The sequence below is a fragment of the Epinephelus moara genome, chromosome 19 (assembly GCF_006386435.1).
Source record: "Epinephelus moara isolate mb chromosome 19, YSFRI_EMoa_1.0, whole genome shotgun sequence".
Taxonomy (NCBI): Eukaryota; Metazoa; Chordata; class Actinopteri; order Perciformes; family Serranidae; genus Epinephelus; species Epinephelus moara.
Window position 1 is genome coordinate 655,556 of NC_065524.1, and position 18,501 is coordinate 674,056.

The 18,501-nt window shown below is 39.9% G+C and overlaps 1 protein-coding gene across 1 annotated transcript in view; it reads left to right on the forward strand.

Annotated features, from left to right (window-relative positions):
* Positions 1-1,675: 1,675 nt before the first annotated feature.
* pitx3 (paired-like homeodomain 3) overlaps positions 1,676-18,501 on the forward strand; it is a 29,851-nt gene continuing 13,025 nt past the window's right edge. Inside the window, exons 1-2 of the mRNA XM_050070848.1 lie at positions 1,676-1,870; positions 11,740-11,857. Coding sequence (XP_049926805.1) covers positions 11,749-11,857 — 109 coding nt within the window. The 5' untranslated portion in view covers positions 1,676-1,870; positions 11,740-11,748. The remainder of the gene's footprint in view (positions 1,871-11,739; positions 11,858-18,501) is intronic.

Sequence of the window (18,501 nt, forward strand, 5' to 3'; positions counted from 1 at the left end):
ACCGGTGTGCATACGGTATGCGCTTCCTTCTTCTTCAATTTGATTGCCGGCCGGCTGGCTCATAGATATCTATGGGCCGGCTAGCATCCAATTTAAAGGCTGTCACCTAGCAGACTGGACGTGGAACAGTAGATTATCAGGGAGAAAAACAGAAAAAAAAAAAAAAAAACGGTGATGACTGTGTGGCGGCCGCCGGCCGTCCTGGAGTACCGGCTGTTCTGTGATTCTCCAGAACCTCCAGATGGCCAGTCCACCCCTGTCCATGGCTGGCATAGTGTTAACAGTTTGACTATTTCAGAAGTGTTGATTTGACTCTGGAGAGTCAAAGTGTGAAAAAGGTGTTGAAATCAACTCTGTGGGAGTTAATTCAACACTGGACTTTTTGCTGTGTACAGTAACATAAAAATTTTGAGTTCACCAGACACAAAATAAATTTGTCATATTGCCCTTGTCTGACAGGAATTTTATGCCAGTTTAATATAAATATTTTGTTGTTTGAGCATATAATTGTATGTCATATGAACATAAAAACACCTACTTTAAGTTCCATTGAACTATGAAAATTCATTGTGGCAAGCTTAGGTTTTTGAGCCAGGAAGTCCCTTTTATTTCATATCTGCACAGCTTTATCCACACAGGCAGGAGGTCACTAACGTTGTATACGACTTAACTCATTATCTTTTACCACATTAACCACTGTGAAATACATAAACATTAATCACTGTGTAATGGGTAACGTGAGTGATTTACAACACATTTAAACATAGTTTTCTTTGGCTTATGGTCTTGAACACATTGTCTCATGGCATGTTGGGAAACACCACCCATTTAGCCCCAATACGCCACAATATGTCAAGTGCACAATGATAGTGCTGTTTATTGGTCTTAAACTATTGAGGTTAAATCGGCTTTATACATTTTAGTCAAATTAACTCAAAATGTTTTGACTTGCCCACAAAGGATGAGTTTTTGTACATTAAAATGTTGTGTCATGAATTGATTGGGGTTTACAGTGTACAGGGAACTTTGTTTTGTACTTCTCAGGTGTTTTTTATTTTATATTAAATAAACTGTTGCTTAGATTTAGCTGGAAAATCACTGTAAAATAAATAATAAAATACAAAACAATGAAATTTGGACCTAAAAGCTACCATATGTCAAGTCCCCAGCCCTTTGCTATTCCAACTTACAACAGTGCAGGTAAATAAACAGCTGCCCTGTGGAGGCTGCAGGGAGAAAGAGATGGAGAGAGGAGAGGTTTGTTTGTAGACAGAGAGCCAACAGGAGAGGGAGGTGGAGGAGTGTGTGTTTGCACTTAGTGTGTGTGTATGCGTACGCATGTGCCCCATGTGCGTGCAACGAAAGGGGGAGAGCGAAAGAGAGAGAGGGTAGGGGCCGTCTCTTCTACACTGGACCTGTCACGCACAATATTTAGCATGAAGTAAACCCCTCCCCCCCCCCCCCCCCCCCCCCCCCCCCCCCCCCCCCCCCCCCCCCCCCCCCCCNTAATGCTCCCAAATGATCTCTTGTGGTGAGGAGGAAGAATAAGGGCGCCCTGACAGGAACACAACGCCGCCTACCTCATGCAGCATTTAACAAGTCGATATATCCCCCCCACCCCCCCCACCCCCCTACCCCCCTATACTCTGTGCTGGGATCAAGCCTCACTACTCCACAGCCTTCATGTCTGACAGCACAGAGGGAAGAACAAGAACAAGTAGGAAACTGACCGACGCCTTTTCTGACTTTTGGACGCTGCGGGGAACTTTTTGTCCATGTCACCAGCAAACCTGAGTCCAGGACACCCATCAGCCTGTAGCAAAGCTCTTTGCGTTTTCCACGGATTAATTTAACCAGACCGGGATTCGATGTAAGTGCAAGTAACCGCACTTCTCACTCCTCTATCTCTTTCTAACGTCACTTTTTGTCTTAGTGTCTGGAATTCACCAAGCGCTTTTTAAAATTAGTGCGTAAAAGTTGACAAAATCTAGCCGAGATGTAGAGCAGGGGCTTCATTAACTCTTTTAAGATAGGGCTACAGTTTGGAGCTTTCCATACCAGAAACGCTTAGTTCTTCGTGTACAAGTTGAAGTACCAACAATAAGCTTTTAAGGGTTGTGGATTTGGCTTGAAACAAATAGGCTAGAAAAGGAAATTCTGAACAGCAGAATTTACTTTAAGGTGTGCGTCCACGGAGCACATTGTTGTTGTTGATGAGAGGCACCACTTTAGGCACTGTGACATATTTGAAAGTCTGTATCGCATCTTCCATTTAGACAAAAATGATCACCGTGATTTAAAAAATATATCAAAAGAAAACGTTTAATTCAAACAGCAAAAGAGGCTCTGTGGAAAGGCTCCATATAATTTGGGCCTTGCTGAATTTTAACGTTTTAACGTTACATTAATTTAACGTTACATTAATATTAATATTAACATTAATATTAACATTAGGCTACAGTGATGGCGTTTCGGTGACAACAGTTACAAAGTATTCGTACAGCGCCAAATTCTCCGTCCGTCTGTGTGTGAGGAAAAATGGCAAGAACCGTGTGAAGCAGAGCGACCAATCCAACAAAAGCCTATTTTTCCCCGTAGAACTACAGCCTACTGAATTAGGCTATCATGTTTATAGCTTGGCATATTTTCTCCAAAATTCTAAGACTCCGCAGAGGCGGACGTTGTGAAAATATTTGGGAGGTCAAAAATATTTGGAGATGTGGAGGAAATTGATAGGTGGCAGGTGTTTGCCGGGGCCACAGGAGACCGCGGACAAAAAAACAAAGCTGTGAACCCCCTAACACACACACACACACACACACACACACACACACACACACACACACACACACACACACACACACACACACACACACGTCTCGTGAGCGCGCGCAACAAACACACTTCCCCAACTTCTATCTTATGCTTGTAATATTTGCATCCCTATTTCAAAGATTACGAACAGGTCATGTCATTTTTTTGAACATTTTAATATTTATGAGTGACTTTGACATTGGAAACAGCAGTATGACAACAACAATAGCAACAATAATAATAGCAGCAAAAACAACAACTACAGCAACAACAGCAAAATAGCCTAACAACAACAACAATAATAACTATTATTGTTATTATTATTTTTTTTTTTTATTATTAAAATTATTATTATTATTGTTAGTAGTAGTAGTATTATAAAATGAAATAAAATTAAGGTCTACTTTCTAGCTTTTTCTGGATCTTTTAGCAGCATCTTACGGTTTTCCTCAGCGGATGTATATTTTAAAAATAGACCTATGTATATTTCGGTTAATATTGATTTTAAAAATAGTTTCTTATTGTTCACGGCCCGTTGTTGGACCGTGGCTAACCGAATGTGAAATATGGAACCCACTCTGCATTACTCGTCCAAAATAAATGGCCCAAATAAAAATTCTGTCATTTTAGAAATTGTTAAATAAAAAGCGGAGCCCTCAGTGCACGAGTTGTAACCCAGAAATGATATTTTATATTCTTCAATATAAAAAGGCCTGATGCGTATTTTAAGGTTTAGGATACAGTTCCTTGTGCTTAACAATTTACGTTCGTTTTAAAGCTCGCGCTGTTCAAAAAAAAAAATCAAAGGCAGGGCAGAGTTACCTCCAAGAATCACCGGCTTAGATTTCCTCCATCAGGCCTTCAGTTAGTAGCCTCTTTTGCATCTGTTCCCAGGTCAGGACATATGAAAATAAGATTTGTTTAATCGAAATTTACGTTCGGCCTCAGGCTAGAATGTAAATATTTCTTTAAGTGGTTATCACCAACCGTGTGCAACAGAGGCGCTTCCGAAAACCACTGCCCGCTGCGCTGAGAGGCCAGCAAGTTACATCACAGTGCATCTGGATCATGGAATTAAATCACAGAATAACAAGGCATTTCAAACTGCTAAAACACACAAAATGTGCAGATAAAAAATATGCATTTACATAAATTCAAAGCGGTGGACTTGTATTTAATTTCTAGGCCTTATATTTAACTCTTTTAAAACCATTAACTGTGAAAGAAAAACTTATTCTAAATCTTAATTCACATGCTCATAATAGGCTATCGCCGAAACTTTAACGATATTCATCATATCATTTATACTTATACCTTGGACTCATTTAAATCTTCTCCATACATCCTGCATAACATAGGTTGTTATCCTCTTATAGACAGTCAAAATCAGTGAAATACATTTCTTGCTCTACCGTAATAAATTGTTGATATAGAAAGGCTCTGTGTTAATCACTGTTATGGACTTGTATTAGCTAGCACAGCCAATTATTTCCCGTCCGTCTATGCACGGAGGAGTGATTCTGCTGCAGGACTGCCTGCTCCTCACTCCCTCAATCATATGCAAATGGCTGTTATAGGAGGGCAAAAATTAACATCTACAAACATTGGACTGAAATTCCATCTGCCGTCTCTTCGAGGAGGCCCTTAATAAGTTCTCAGGCAGCAAAGTGACACACATCTTAATCAACTCTTAATCCCGGGAATTAATTCTCGACGCGTTTATGAATAATTCCCGGGCTAATGCCTGCAGTCCGTGGAAATGCAACAGACTTCCGCGCGCACCGCCAGATGGACCCGGCAATCTCCCGAAAAATGAGAGGATTTTCCCTCCATTATTATTATTATTATTATTATTATTATTTTATAATCATTATTACTATTATCAGCAGATATATATTTTAATGAAATCGGTGTTACTGAACAGCTGCATATGAAGACCAGAGACTCATCTTGCAGTTGATTTGCGTCCATTTCTAAAAGGAGGCTCTCAGCATTAAGAGGAAACTTACAGTGCCATTCCAGTAGTGTTTTATTTCAGTAAATAAGCACGATACAGCGTGTTGGGTGGATGTGAAGGCAGAAGTGACTGCTTCAGTGCCCCAAGTGCTCCAGGAAATAGCCTGGGCCCTGTGGTAAACTAGATGAAGAGGAGGGTAAAAGCCTAATCAAATCAGCTCAGGTCCATTTTTGATGTTCATGAAGTTCACTCAGGAGTTAGCTCACACTAGGATGTGTAACCACACAGGGAAAGCAACGAATGCACAGCTACCATTTCTGCTTTGGAGTGGCTCAGTGATCCATCTGACTGTCAGCTACTGAGCGCCTCAGCCTGCTTGTTAGCTCAGTGATAGCTTGTTGGCCATATTGAGCTCACAGGGAGGGGGAGAGGGGCTCTTGATTTTGGAAATATAATCATGTGGTGCCCCTGATGTGTGTGTGTGTGTGTGTGTGCCTGTGTGTGTGGCAGGGTGGGGAACAGGGAGGGGGTGGAGGTGGAGGGTACTGACACCTTGTTCTGGACAAAATGACTGGCTTGCATCACCTGCACACCCCTCACTGCCAAGCCGGCCAGCCTCTCAGCACCACACTGACACCAGGCTGTCTGTCCATCCATCACTGTCATGGCAGATTTAGCTCTCAGGACTGGCTCACATTTATAATTCTGACCAAAATACTGGACCTTGCTGCTAGTAGACCTGGACTCTGCCCTCACAAATGGACAGCTGTTGCTCTGTCAGGCCAGTACGCTGACTGAAGTGTTCCAACAGCAACTAGGACCTGTCCTGTGGAGTGTAAAAAAACCCCCAGAGAGATGTCTCAACACACACATACAGCTAAGGTAATGCTGTTTCAAACAAAAATTATGGTCTCCTTTTAATTTGAAAGAGGTAATAACATGTAAGCTGCTTGTGTGTTGACTTCATCTCTCATTGCTTTTTGCTGTACATTTGTGCTGACTTATATTCAACAAAGGGAAAGCTCAGCTTTAGCTTGTTCAAAGGGACATGAAACACTTTGACCTTTCTTAAAATAAGTTAACAGAATCCTTCTGCAAAGATGATCGCATGAAGGTTGGCTGTGTTTGCCAGATCAGTAATTTGCCTCTAACATCGAGCTACAGCTCTATCAGAGGAGGCTTGCTAATATGTCAAATCACACAAATGAGACAAATCAGTGGTGGTTGAACAAGAATCAATCGTTCTTGTTCAACCACACAACAAAGTACTGACAGCAAAGCCAACAAAAGAACTTTAATTAAATTCATTTCAATTCAATTCAACTCAATTCAATTCAATTCCATTTTATTTATAGTGCCCAATATCACAAATAACAATTTACCTCAGAGGGCTTCACAGCATATGACATCCCTCTGTCCTTTGGACCCTCACAGCAGCTAAGGAAAAACTCCTCCAAAAAACCCCTTTAACGGGGGAAAAAAATGGTAGAAACCTCAGGAAGAGCAACTGAGGAGGGATCCCTCTTCCAGGACGGACAGACATGCAATAGTTGTCGTACAGAACAGATCAACATAATAAATTTGCAGTAATTCATAGGACAAAATGATACATAATCAGATGGCGAGACAGAGAGAGAAACTGAGACAGAGAAAGACAGCGCCAGAGAGAGATGCAGGTCAGACAGTAATGACAACAGCTACAATACATTAATTTTAGTAATAATATTATAGTAATAATAACAGTAATTGTGGTAGCATATGTTGTAAGTGTATATTAATATTAAATAGTATATCTATGTGACAATAATGATCATATGTGTATAATAACAGTAGAAGTATGAAATAACAGCAGCAATAGGAGGCATCAGGCAGGACCACGGCAGCGGCACAACCACGACACACAATCCAGGCGTAGCTGCAATACGAGGGAACCTGCCAGACAGTGGAGGACAAATGCAGGTCACATTTTCATGGTACGCTTTTGAAATCCAAAAACGATGAACAAGTGATGAGCAATGAACAAGAGGAAAAGTCCCAAAGAGGGAGACAATAAATGAATTTATTAATTAAATGAATTAAGAGTGGGAATGTGAAAAAATTACACTTTTACCTTACACTTTACAAACAGAAAAAGATACTGAAATTTCTGAATTGAAATGTATTAAGTTCCTTCCCCCATGGCCATTTCACATTGCTGGTACCAAACAAAACTGTGTATACTGTACTGTAAAGACTACACAATGCTCCAGATTGTCAAAATGACATAAAAACTTTATGTTCACTTGACACAAAAACTCATCCCTTGTGAGCTTGACATAATTTTTTATGTTAAGTCAACGATTTTTGGGTTTTGAGTTAATTTGACTAAAATGTATAAAGCTGATTTTGCCTAATAGGTTTCTCAGGATGCCGTGAGACAATGTGTTTAAGGTCATAAGCCAAAGAAAACTGTGTTTAAATGTGTTGTATATCGCTCACGTTACCCTTAACACAGTGATTAATGTTTATGTATTTCACAATGGTTCTAATGGGTTACAGTTACAAGAAAACTGTGTTTAAATGTGAGACAATATATATTTTGATACTTAAATTAAATTAGAAAAATGTTACAAAAATGTGTAATCAATATTTTTATTTTCATATGACATAGAATTAAATGCTCAAACAACAACAACAACAACAACAACAACAACAACAACAACAACAACAACAATCACAAAAACTTATGTTGAACTGATAAAAATTCCAGTCAGACAAGGGTCATGTGACACATTTATTTTGTGTCTGGTGTACTCAACACTTTCATGTTACAGTATTGTGCTAAACTTAAAGTTTTGAGTGCAAGCTGTTTCCAGAAAATTTTAAGTTGAGTGCATTGGGGTTTACAGGTGGATCGAATGGTGGTATTCAAATTATGTACAGGTGTCTCATGTAAAGCCTTGTCTTTGGGGTTTGATAAAATTAGTCCACCATGACCATATATTGGTGAATTTATCTTATTGTATTCTGAGGGAATATGTCCATTTTTCCATTGCAAAAAAATCTGATAAATATTCTACCAGTAAGTGGCCAGGACCAAAATATATGATAATGATTCACATTTGTGGCCTGGCATGACCTCCAACACTCTGAGTCGATATTTATATGTCACGTCTGTTGAGGTGCAACTAAGGAACAAATCAAACTCTTCCAACAAAATCCTGCCCAAATTCGGAAGCTTGTAGTTTTCCACTGTTATTTGGCAAACCCCTATGCCTCTCATCCTGAGAAAGAGGCCTACTGCCTTTCCTGCAAGTTGTGATTTTGGTCTGAGTTTACTTTTCACATCTGTTTACGAAAGCTACAGTTCAACAATGGGTTTTTAATGATTTTTTTTATAACATTGACTTGTGTTGAGTTTTAGGATCCTTATGTGTCCTTGGTGCCTGCTAAACACAGAGGTCATGTCACTATTGTGTTTGGGTGTTTTAATGACCTGAAGAGGATTTTTCATTCTACAGTTTTACAAATAATACATAGTGGGGACGGTGACTCTGACACGTTCAATGAAAGCTTACATTTGCATTAAGACAGCCAGAAGTAAATCAGATTAAAATACAACAGACAATATATAACACAGGGAGAGAATTTTAAATAAATCAAATAATACGCCGCATGTTTTAGGACTTTGAAAAGGATGACTGCGCTCTAAAAGGAGAGTGGCAGATACAAAGTGTATACTGATGATCAAAGAAGACAGAGGGAAATAATGTCATTTCAACAACTTCAAGTGGTGACAGTGAGTCTGGTTCAAGAGTTCAGCCAAATCATACAATCTGTTGTTGTTGTTGGGGGGGGGGGCATACCATGCTCTGTACTCTGCCTCCCCTGCTTCAGATTTAACCCCAGCAGAAGTCACATGACTGGCACACAAAGGACTGGCATGGTGGCAAACAGATGGCAGGGAAACACAGAGGGGGAGCTTATCCTCCGGTGGTGAAGAGAGGTGAGGGGGAGTACACCTTCCCCAGAAATGTTGCTGCTTCTAAAGCTCATATCCACAATGGTAACTACACACAGAGAGATTGACAACAGCCTAACAGTCAGCAAAGATGGTTAAACCTCGGCTCAAAATCTGTGTTTGATTTTCAGAGATGAGGTTTATTGCCTTTTTAAATCTTCGATGACACGGAGTCATTGTAGTATGCGACAGCTTTAAGACTTTCCACTGCACCTGTAAACTTTAGGTGCTACTCACCAGTGTCCTGGAAAATACAAAAGGAGGGTAAACAGTAACACCACACTAAGTTTAGGTGGGCTGAGGCTTCACTTAACACCTCCTTCATCCCTTTTATTCCTCTGTGGATAATTGTTTCAAACATTTGATAAAGTGTTTTGACGTCTTTGATTTTACTGTTGCTTAAGTGTAATGCTTTGCTGTTTAAAAAACTTCAAAGTGTGACTTGACATCACAGATATAGGCTTAATAACAACATGATAACATGCAGCACAATTTTGGATGCATGTCTTATCAAACACAAGAAGTGATTTTACTTTCAAAGTATTAGCCATAAATTTTCAGTTTTTACAGACTGTGTGTGCCCCCCTCCCAACACACACACATATTCTATCTGTCGGTGAAGATTCTCAGTCATCCAGGTCATGGTAATCATAAGTGCTATATCGTAGGCAACTGGACTTGCTTGCGTTTCTTGAAGATGTTTTGCATCTCATCCAAGAAGCTTCTTCAGTTCTTCAGGAACAACCTGAACAACAACCTCTCATCCAAGAAGCTTCTTCAGTTATTCAGTTCTTCTTCTTCTTCAGGAAGCTTCTTGCGAAGAAAGTCCAGTTGCCTACAATATAGCACTTATCATAATCCTTGTGTTAACTGCTCTCTTATAAAAAAAATGACTAGCTATTTTTGGGCTCCACTGAGCAACACTCCGACCTCACTGGCAAGAATTTGGCTTGGCAATGTCATAGTGTATTCTACAGCGATAACTCTATTGCTCTCTCCATGTAGCCCTAAATACAGTAGAGTCAATTCAGGGCAGGTCTTGTTATAGCTGCTTATGTCAGGCTCATATAAAGGGATCAAGATTACAACCACAGCCCAGGGTGAAAGGAAAGATCAAAGAGAAAATAGAAACAGAATGCACTGTCAAATTGAACAATATTTTCCCCACTTAGGAACCTAAATCTATATGGAGTCTTTTTGTTCGGGAGGGTGTACTTAAACTAAAAAGACACACACACACACACACACACACACACAGTGTTGAGTGTTGAGTTAGTTTTTGTTTACATTTTTTTGTAGTACCATAATTGGCTGAATAAATCGGTTGAAATACTAAACTTTGTATAAAAAAATAGAGGAAGCTCCCTGAGGCCCCTCTCAACCCATAAAAGTGCAAAGTAGTTTAGTCTGCACCTGCACTTGGATTTGTCTCTAAACATATAAACCAAGTGAGTGACTGCTTCTGCTGTTGGAGCACCAATGTATACTGTCATGTCTTTCCCCAGACTTTGTATAAAAAAAAAGAAAAAAAAGAAAAGAAAAAAAATCAAAAGGTGCATAAGACTGTTGTGGATCAAGAGAGGAAGGGTGGGAGACCCACAGCGACTGCTAATGCATTGGGCCCAGAATTTGGTGCTACACCCCTGCTAGCAAATAACACAATGATACAGCTACTAATCGTGAAAAATGAAGAATTAGAAATGCTATAAATTACCAAATTATAAATGCAGTTACCCTGCTTAAAATCTTTGATCGTTTTTTTTTTTGTTATTATATCTTAACTAAAATAAGTGCTGTCCTTTCTGTCTTAGATTTGTCTGTTTAAGAGAATATAAACTGAAAAATAATATATTTAGGTATGTTATGTCTGTTACCTAAAAAACATGAAGCTACAGGAGGCTGCAGAACTGTTTAAGGCTCTGTTCTGACAAACTGATGGGATGCCTGTAGCAAAACCCGAAGCAAATAGCATTCGTTTGTTTTCATTGTCTCAGATGAGGGTATTAATTAATACATGAACTCCTCTCCTCACTCATCTGGAGTGTGGCAGCTAGAGATTTCGGTGAGTAACTCAATAGTATGGCGGCTATGGCGGCGCGCTGTACAGTAGTGTAGCGGCTAGGAGCTCTCTCGATAGGTGTCCCATGCTGTTGTGCCGTTGAATAAATCACTACACACTCATGATTGATTCAAAGCCAAATCACCCCAACACACTGTCCCCCGTTATATTGCATTATTTGATTATTAATGTGTTTATTTTGTTATTGTGGTGCCTTGTTTTACTCAGTGACTCATTTATAAATGATTTATTTATTTATTTATGCATATTATGCACTACGGAGGTTTGCACTTTCGTTGCATGCTTGCTCATATAATGACAAATGAAGTTCTTCCTCTAACTCAAAGTGAAATGATAAAAGTGTGTGGGGACAAATAGTGCACAGGACCTGCAGTACTCCTCTAACAGCAAAATGATCATTGTCATCTGCAGCCTACCTTTTACAAAGATTCTTAGGTTATTACTCAAAATATCACAGGAAGCGAGACACACGATCACACAAATGAATCCTTCTAAACGACATAGGAATAGTGACAGAGCAGATCAGGTTCATAAGCAATAATTACGCTTTTCCTTATTAAATTATAGAAATATTTCTCGAGTTATTTAAAATGATCTGAAATATAATAGAAAACACAACATGATAATGTAAACTGTATGCACATGAAAACTCAAACATTGTAGTGGAGAGAGGGGAACGCTAAAATGAGGCTGTGGGGATGCTGTGACACCAGATTATAATTATGATATTAATACGGTATTAAATTTGCTCCTATGCGACAGGAACAATACGGCCTGACATCGGCCGTATTTACATGATTTGACATGGTCATGAAGGGTTCGCGGCTGCACTTAGCTCTGAGTGTGTTGGGAGGGTGAAGCCTGACCTGTCTGTGTGTTTGTCTGCAGAACCTGGTTATGGATTTTAACCTGCTGACGGACAGTGAAGCCCGCAGCCCAGCGCTGTCGCTCTCCGACTCTGGGACTCCGCAGCACGACCAGGGATGTAAAGGCCAGGACAACAGCGGTCAGTTCACACCGAACATTGTGCATTGTTCATGCATCTTTATGTCTGTCAGTCTGGGCTCATGTTCCGTGGAGCTCTCCCAGTGCACCACTGCATCAAAATAAAATTTTCTGGAAAGAGGAAGAAAAAGATAAATGGGCTAAATATGAAAATAGCCTTTGGAGTGATTCCGTGCACGCAGAAACATGCAGCCTTAGGCGTATCACACAAAGAAAACGAGGAAACGACAATGAAACATCCAATGATAATAATAATACTAATAATTATAATAATAATAATAATGATGATGATGATGATGATGATGATCGGGAGAAGCCTAAGCATTTCTGCACAATAGCATCAACAAATGATGGAGGCCAATTGTCTCCAAAACAAACAGTAATCAGTCACATCAGTCAGTCTGCAGAGAGTCTTGATCCTGAAAACAGAGCCTGTTAAATTGTAAATCGGTTTCTCTGGCGCTGTGACAGGCGCAGGTGATGGTCTGTCGTCTAATAACATCAACTCAATTTAATTTGAATAGATTAATCGCGAAAAAATTATTTCTCTTGAGAGCATCAGACTCAGCGGCTCCAGTTGATTCAGCACACTTTAACATCCAGAATTAAAAATCCAGACTGAATAGTCAGTTTGATCGTCTGGGTATTCCACTCATATAATCATCAACAAACTAATACATCGGAATGAAAGAAAGAAGAGATTATGTTTTGAATAATTTGTCAAAAGGTCCACTTGCATGCTTTTTCAGGGGTCTTTCAACTGCATGTCACGGCCTTCATGAATGGATTTTGCTTTGTTGTCACATAAATGCTGACTGTTGATTGGTGGAATAATACTAGGCCTCTTTTATTTCTTGTCTGATTGTAAGCTTTACTCTCAGCTTTTGTAAACTCAGTTTACATAACTGACCATGTGAGTTTGTCCCAGCCATGGAGCGTCATGTGACAAATAATCACCTGGATGGATTTTCCAAACTCTGGCTAACTTCTCCATATATTGTACATATTCACCCACCCACGTATTAGATAGATATATCTATATCTATCTGTGTGTGTGTGTGTGTGTTTATGTGTGTGTAACCCAACATAATCGCTAAACTCAGTCTTAACAAACTGTCAAACACAAACTATTTAGGATAGAAATGTAGTGTAAAATACTTTGGTGTGTCTCCTGCTGCGGTCTTCCCAAGGACCACTCACTTAACTCATTTAGCCCTAAAGAAGTGAGTCTGAGTGAAACTCAGCTGCTGTCTGCAAACTCTTTCTCTAATTGGACTTTAAGTTTTTTTTTATTGGGCCTAAATGTCAAAGTGATTCTATGAATAAAGGCCCAGACAGTATGTGTTAGCACAGCAGAGAAAAACATGACTCATACTCTATCACAGTCGCTTATCTTTTGTACTGACGATGGAATTCCAATTCTAATTAATGTGTTATCAAATCTGTTTTCACAATAAAAGCCTTAAATATTGTTGAATTTGTGCACGAAAAACACAACGCAAACACAATTTGAATAAAATAAAGGAATGTTCCTCTTTTGCGAAAATAAGAAAAAACCCATCTAATAATGTGGTTAAACCTTCTGTAAATAAAAACCTACACATGGTGGGTATTCTATAAGCCCACTAGTATTTTGAGATTTAATATGTTCAAATGTGATAACTTTTCATCCAGAAAATAATGAATAATTAAATGTTTCAGTATTTATCCCTCCACAATTAATTGCTGGCTGTGTGGAAATAATTTGTACAAATTTAAATGTATTTGTACAGTTACAGAGACCTTTACTCTGATAATGAATCGAAATAACTTGTATTTTCTCCAGTATTTTCCCTCTGAAATCAGATAAACAATATTGACGGAATATTAGTCCTGAATCCACAATGGATTTGATTTGAAAGATTATAAATGCCTTTCTTACAGTTTATTGTTGGTTTTTGTTCTCCTTTATAATGAACAAAAATACAAGCTCAAATCTGGACTGGGTTATGCTGATGTGTAATGTGGCTGCCACACCTTACCACACCAAGCTGACGCCCATGCCACAGGCATGGACGTGTTCTATCTCACACCCATGAGTGAATGACCTGAGTGTGTCTCTTTAGAAGAAGCTTTGTATCTGAAAAAAAGGTGCAGCTCCTGTAAAAACCGACTTTGATTTTACCCGTGAGAGCAAGTTTGGCAGCCAGCATTTCAGAGCTCTCACCTGGACTAAATATGTATGTGATAGTCCATGTAGTCTCTCAGTCATGACAGCTTTTTTTTTTTTTTTCTGTGAACATAATCTGAATTATGCTGTTTTTCCACATGCTGAAAAGTGATTTGGTTAAAAGCCTCTTGGAGTTGTTTTTCTGATTAAAGCTCTCTGAGAAGCTGACCTGGAACGGCTCTGTCATGTCGGCACATTATCAGTCAGATTGCTCCTATTGTTGGTCAGCGCGCCACTCTAAAAAGGACTGCCCTTTCCTCAGTATTGTGTTATAGACTTTGGCCTTAAGTGACAGCTTACCCAGTGTCAGTTTACTGCCAGATAACAGCCTCGGCCTGGCCCTTATTGGTTTTGCCGGCGGCCCTGTGGAGCCTCTTTTTAAACCCTGCTGATCATTTCGAACTGCTCCGAGAGCTAAGCCCTCGCCAAACAGAGCCCAACTTGCCCCAGTCACAAAAGCCTGATCCGCAGGATTAGCTGGCCAACTAATTTCACTTCTTTCTGTGAGGTCCTCAAATTGCGGGAGTCAGATCTGGCAGAGAGAAGCCCTGGCAGACATAACATGGATGTGTGGTCGTTTAAACTCACTGTGCTGGGGGCCAAATGCAATCACTCACTGCCCCTGCACATCTTTGAATGCAGTGCAATGCAGTGTTTGAAATCATTCTCTCTTGGTGATGTCACACCCATGCTTGTTATTTTCCAGCATGTGGGATGGAGGGATTTCAGATGATGTTTGATCTGACAATAATATCCAGTCAGTTTCAGCAGGGGTTGGATAGTACTGCTCTGCCTCTCTATCCAGAATTCAGCCAGTTAGACTCTACTGGAGCTCTGCTTTTAGGTGCTTCTTGGCAAGTTCGAGTGTGTATATATGCTTTTATTTAATGCAATGAATGAAATGATAATTCCCTAACAATAATTCCCTAGAAAGAAACTAATAAGTTACTGTTATTTCTTAGTTTCTTTTGAAGAACTATGAAATCTGGTGGTAATTATAAGGAAAGTGGATACAGTGTTATAAATCCATGTCCATTAAATTAACTTCAGTTCATTTCTACCTGTCTCTATGGTCTTTTACTCAAAGCTCAATGGGCCAGGTGAAACTCAACAGACAGAGCACAGAGTTCAAGAATTGTGGAGAATAAAATTTCCAGTTAAAAGAGAATAGTCATTATTGTAAATTCTAATATATATTTAGTTTAAAGTGATTGCTTTTCAATTATTAAGCTTGGGTGGAATTCTTTCAAGGCTAATTTCCACAACAATTCCAGATATGACGTGCAAGTTACCCTGAGTGTGCTGGTTGTTGACATTCTGGGATGCCGTGTCAACTTCAGCCTGTTAGATGCAACTACTTCCAATGCCTTAACTTTAGTAATTGTCCAGCCACGTTTTCCTGACTGGCTGTGTGTCATGCTTACATGAAAGGACAGCTTCACTGATCAAGCGCTGATTTTCGACGACTTTGGGGTGAGACTGGGTTGACTAAATACATTTAGTGTAGTTAAGTAAAAAGGTTGAGGTACTTAACTTCAGTTCTCCCATTTGATACTACTCTATACTTTTACTCCACAACATTTCAGAGTGAACTATTGACAGCAGCAGTAATTACTATAGAGTTGTTTTGGGTTTTTTTTTACATTAACTTCAACAATGATATGAACACCTCTTCCACCACCTGGTTCTTACAAACTCAAATAAATTATTGTGTGAACACAGAGTTAAGAACACACCTCTCTATAATTAGCACTACAGTACACTACCGTGATATCACCCATTGGTCTCTGGACTCCCATTTCGAAGCCTCCAGTTCGTCATTTCAGCTGTCGCCATCTTGTTTTTTTGGAACCAGAAGTGATCTGACTGAGAAACTGAGGACACTATCACCAGACAGATTGTCACTTAATTATGTGTGACCTTAAGTCTTTATAAAATGTAAATGGGTGAGTTATACATAGTTTTCATGAATGTTGAAATTAGCTATAGAGACCAAAAGTGTTTTTTGTATCAGGCTGAAAACATGTTTATTTCTGCTGTAAATCTAGACATTTTAACATGGGGGTCTGTATGGACTGACTAAGTCAGTCTGGAGCCAGCCTCAAGTGGTCATTTAAGCACTGCAGTTTTTAGCACTTCTGTGTTGCCTTCATTTTTTAGCATTAGAGGTTGCCGCTTGGTGAATATATTCTTTTTGGTAAAAAGCTGAGAAAGTATGTACAATATAACATTCATTCTGTTACTTTGGATCTTTTGATTGTGCAGGAATGCCTTCCTTTGTCATATATCTGGACAACATGGGTCAGCAAAGCCACTGGGAGTACAGTATTTATAGACTTTAGTTTTTAGTACTTTTCAACTTCAGTTCAAAAGATTTGTTAGATAAGCAATTAAATAGTAAGTAATTAATATAGTTGCATTATTAATTACATTTTTAATGGGGTAACTTGTAATCTTTAATATATTACATTTCAAAAGTAACTTTTTGAACACTGAGCCAATATGACATCATCTTGACCATCTCCATCTTGGATTTTTGCAGCCAGAGGTGACCATATTTGGATGGGTTGGTGGAGGTCTAGAGAAGCAAGGGGTGGATCTCACTGAGAGCCTGAAGACACTGTCCATATATTACAGTGGATAAATACAAATTGTGCATTTCATGGGAAAGCATGACATTTCTAACATAGTTGGTACATACCTTAAGATTTGACCTCTGAGGGGTGTGAGAGGTTAAATCCAAGATGGCTGCCAGTCCATCAAGTCTGATGTTAAAACCCATTTATTTTTAAACTAAACATTGTAGGAAAACATTTAAGGTGTCATTTCCAACTAAGTTGGGGATGCCCATTCATTTGGTCATACTTTTCAGATCCCCAGAACCAAAAAATCAAATAAGACAATGGTGTTCAGATGAGACATATGTTGAAAATCTTGACTCATTTCATGTTTTTGTAACAGGTGGTGCAGGGACAGGAAAGTCACCCTGAAAACATTTGTGTATTGTTATCTCCCCTGAATAGCATTGCTGCATACAATTTACATGTGTCACCCACACCTTTGGGTGAGGAAAACATAAACAGTTTGCATGCCAAATACACTAATCTGCAAATTTCAGATGATGAAATATCCATGGTTACTCATAAACTGATGGCATATATCCATCCATCCATTTTCATCCATTTATCCGGGGTCGGGTCGCAGGGGCAACCCCCCCAAAGCACCCCAGACATCCCTCTTCCCAGCAACGCTTTCCAGCTCCTCCTGGGGGGACTCCCAGGCATTACCAGGCCAGATGAGATATATGATCCTTCCGGGGCCTCCTACCAGTGGGACATGTCCAAAACACCTCCAGTGGGAGGCACCTAGGAGGCATCCTGATCAGACGCCCGAACCACCTCTACTGACCCCTTTCAATGTGAAGGAGCAGCGGCTCTACTCCTAGCTCCCTCCAGATGTCTGAGCTCCTTACCCTATCTCTAAGGCTGAGCCCAGCCATCTCATGGAGGAAACTCATTTCAGCCACTTGTATCTGCGATCTCATTCTTTTGGTCACTACTCAGGGCTCATGACCATAGGTGAGGGTTGGGACATAGATGGACCAGTAAAAAGAAAGCTTCGCCTGCGGCTCAGCTCCCTCTTCACCATGAGCTCACAAGTGTGCACAAGTGAGGATAGAATGGCATATATTAATGGCAGATCACAGCAGATCAAACAATGTGGTGATTTTTCACCAGTCAGTAATGTAAGTATGGTTGCTGATGGAATTTTGTCCCATTTTTCCAGCTACTGTCTGTTGATGATGGAGGCATTAACCTGTGGTGTAATCTATTTAGTGCTGTCAAGTTAAAGACACGTGTGCCAGTGAAAGATTATGAATGCATGCAAAGAGAAATAAAAACCAACCCCAGATCTCCTTTGACATTTTCACCACTGTATGCAGTTACAGTTTACATCCATGCCTGTTCAGACTAATATGCAGCCAAGGCAGTAGACAATACTTCAAATATAGATGTCACTGAAAAGAAGTTAAACATTCTAAAACATGGGTGCTTCATACGCATCTTCCCCTCAGCAGCACAGAAGATCTGTACAGTCAGCACATATTCAAGATAGACACCCAAGATTAGTGTCACCAATTTACTATCTATCCAAATGCCTTCCTTCTGTTCCTGAGATATAATACCGAATAATGGCCAGAAAAGTGTTTTTGCAGAGCATTATGATGTCACAGTGATGTTAACCCTCAACCTTTTGAAGATATGGGATAGATTCGAGCAGCGCAACCCGAGGCGCACTCAGTTTGGTAGTTTGGCAGACCGAGGTGCACTGAGATGGGTGTGGCAGCGCAGCAGGGGGAGGTGTCGACAGATCCAGCTTGGCGCAGTGACAGTTTCGTGCCAAAAGGCTTCGCCGAAGGTGCGCTAAAAGCTCGC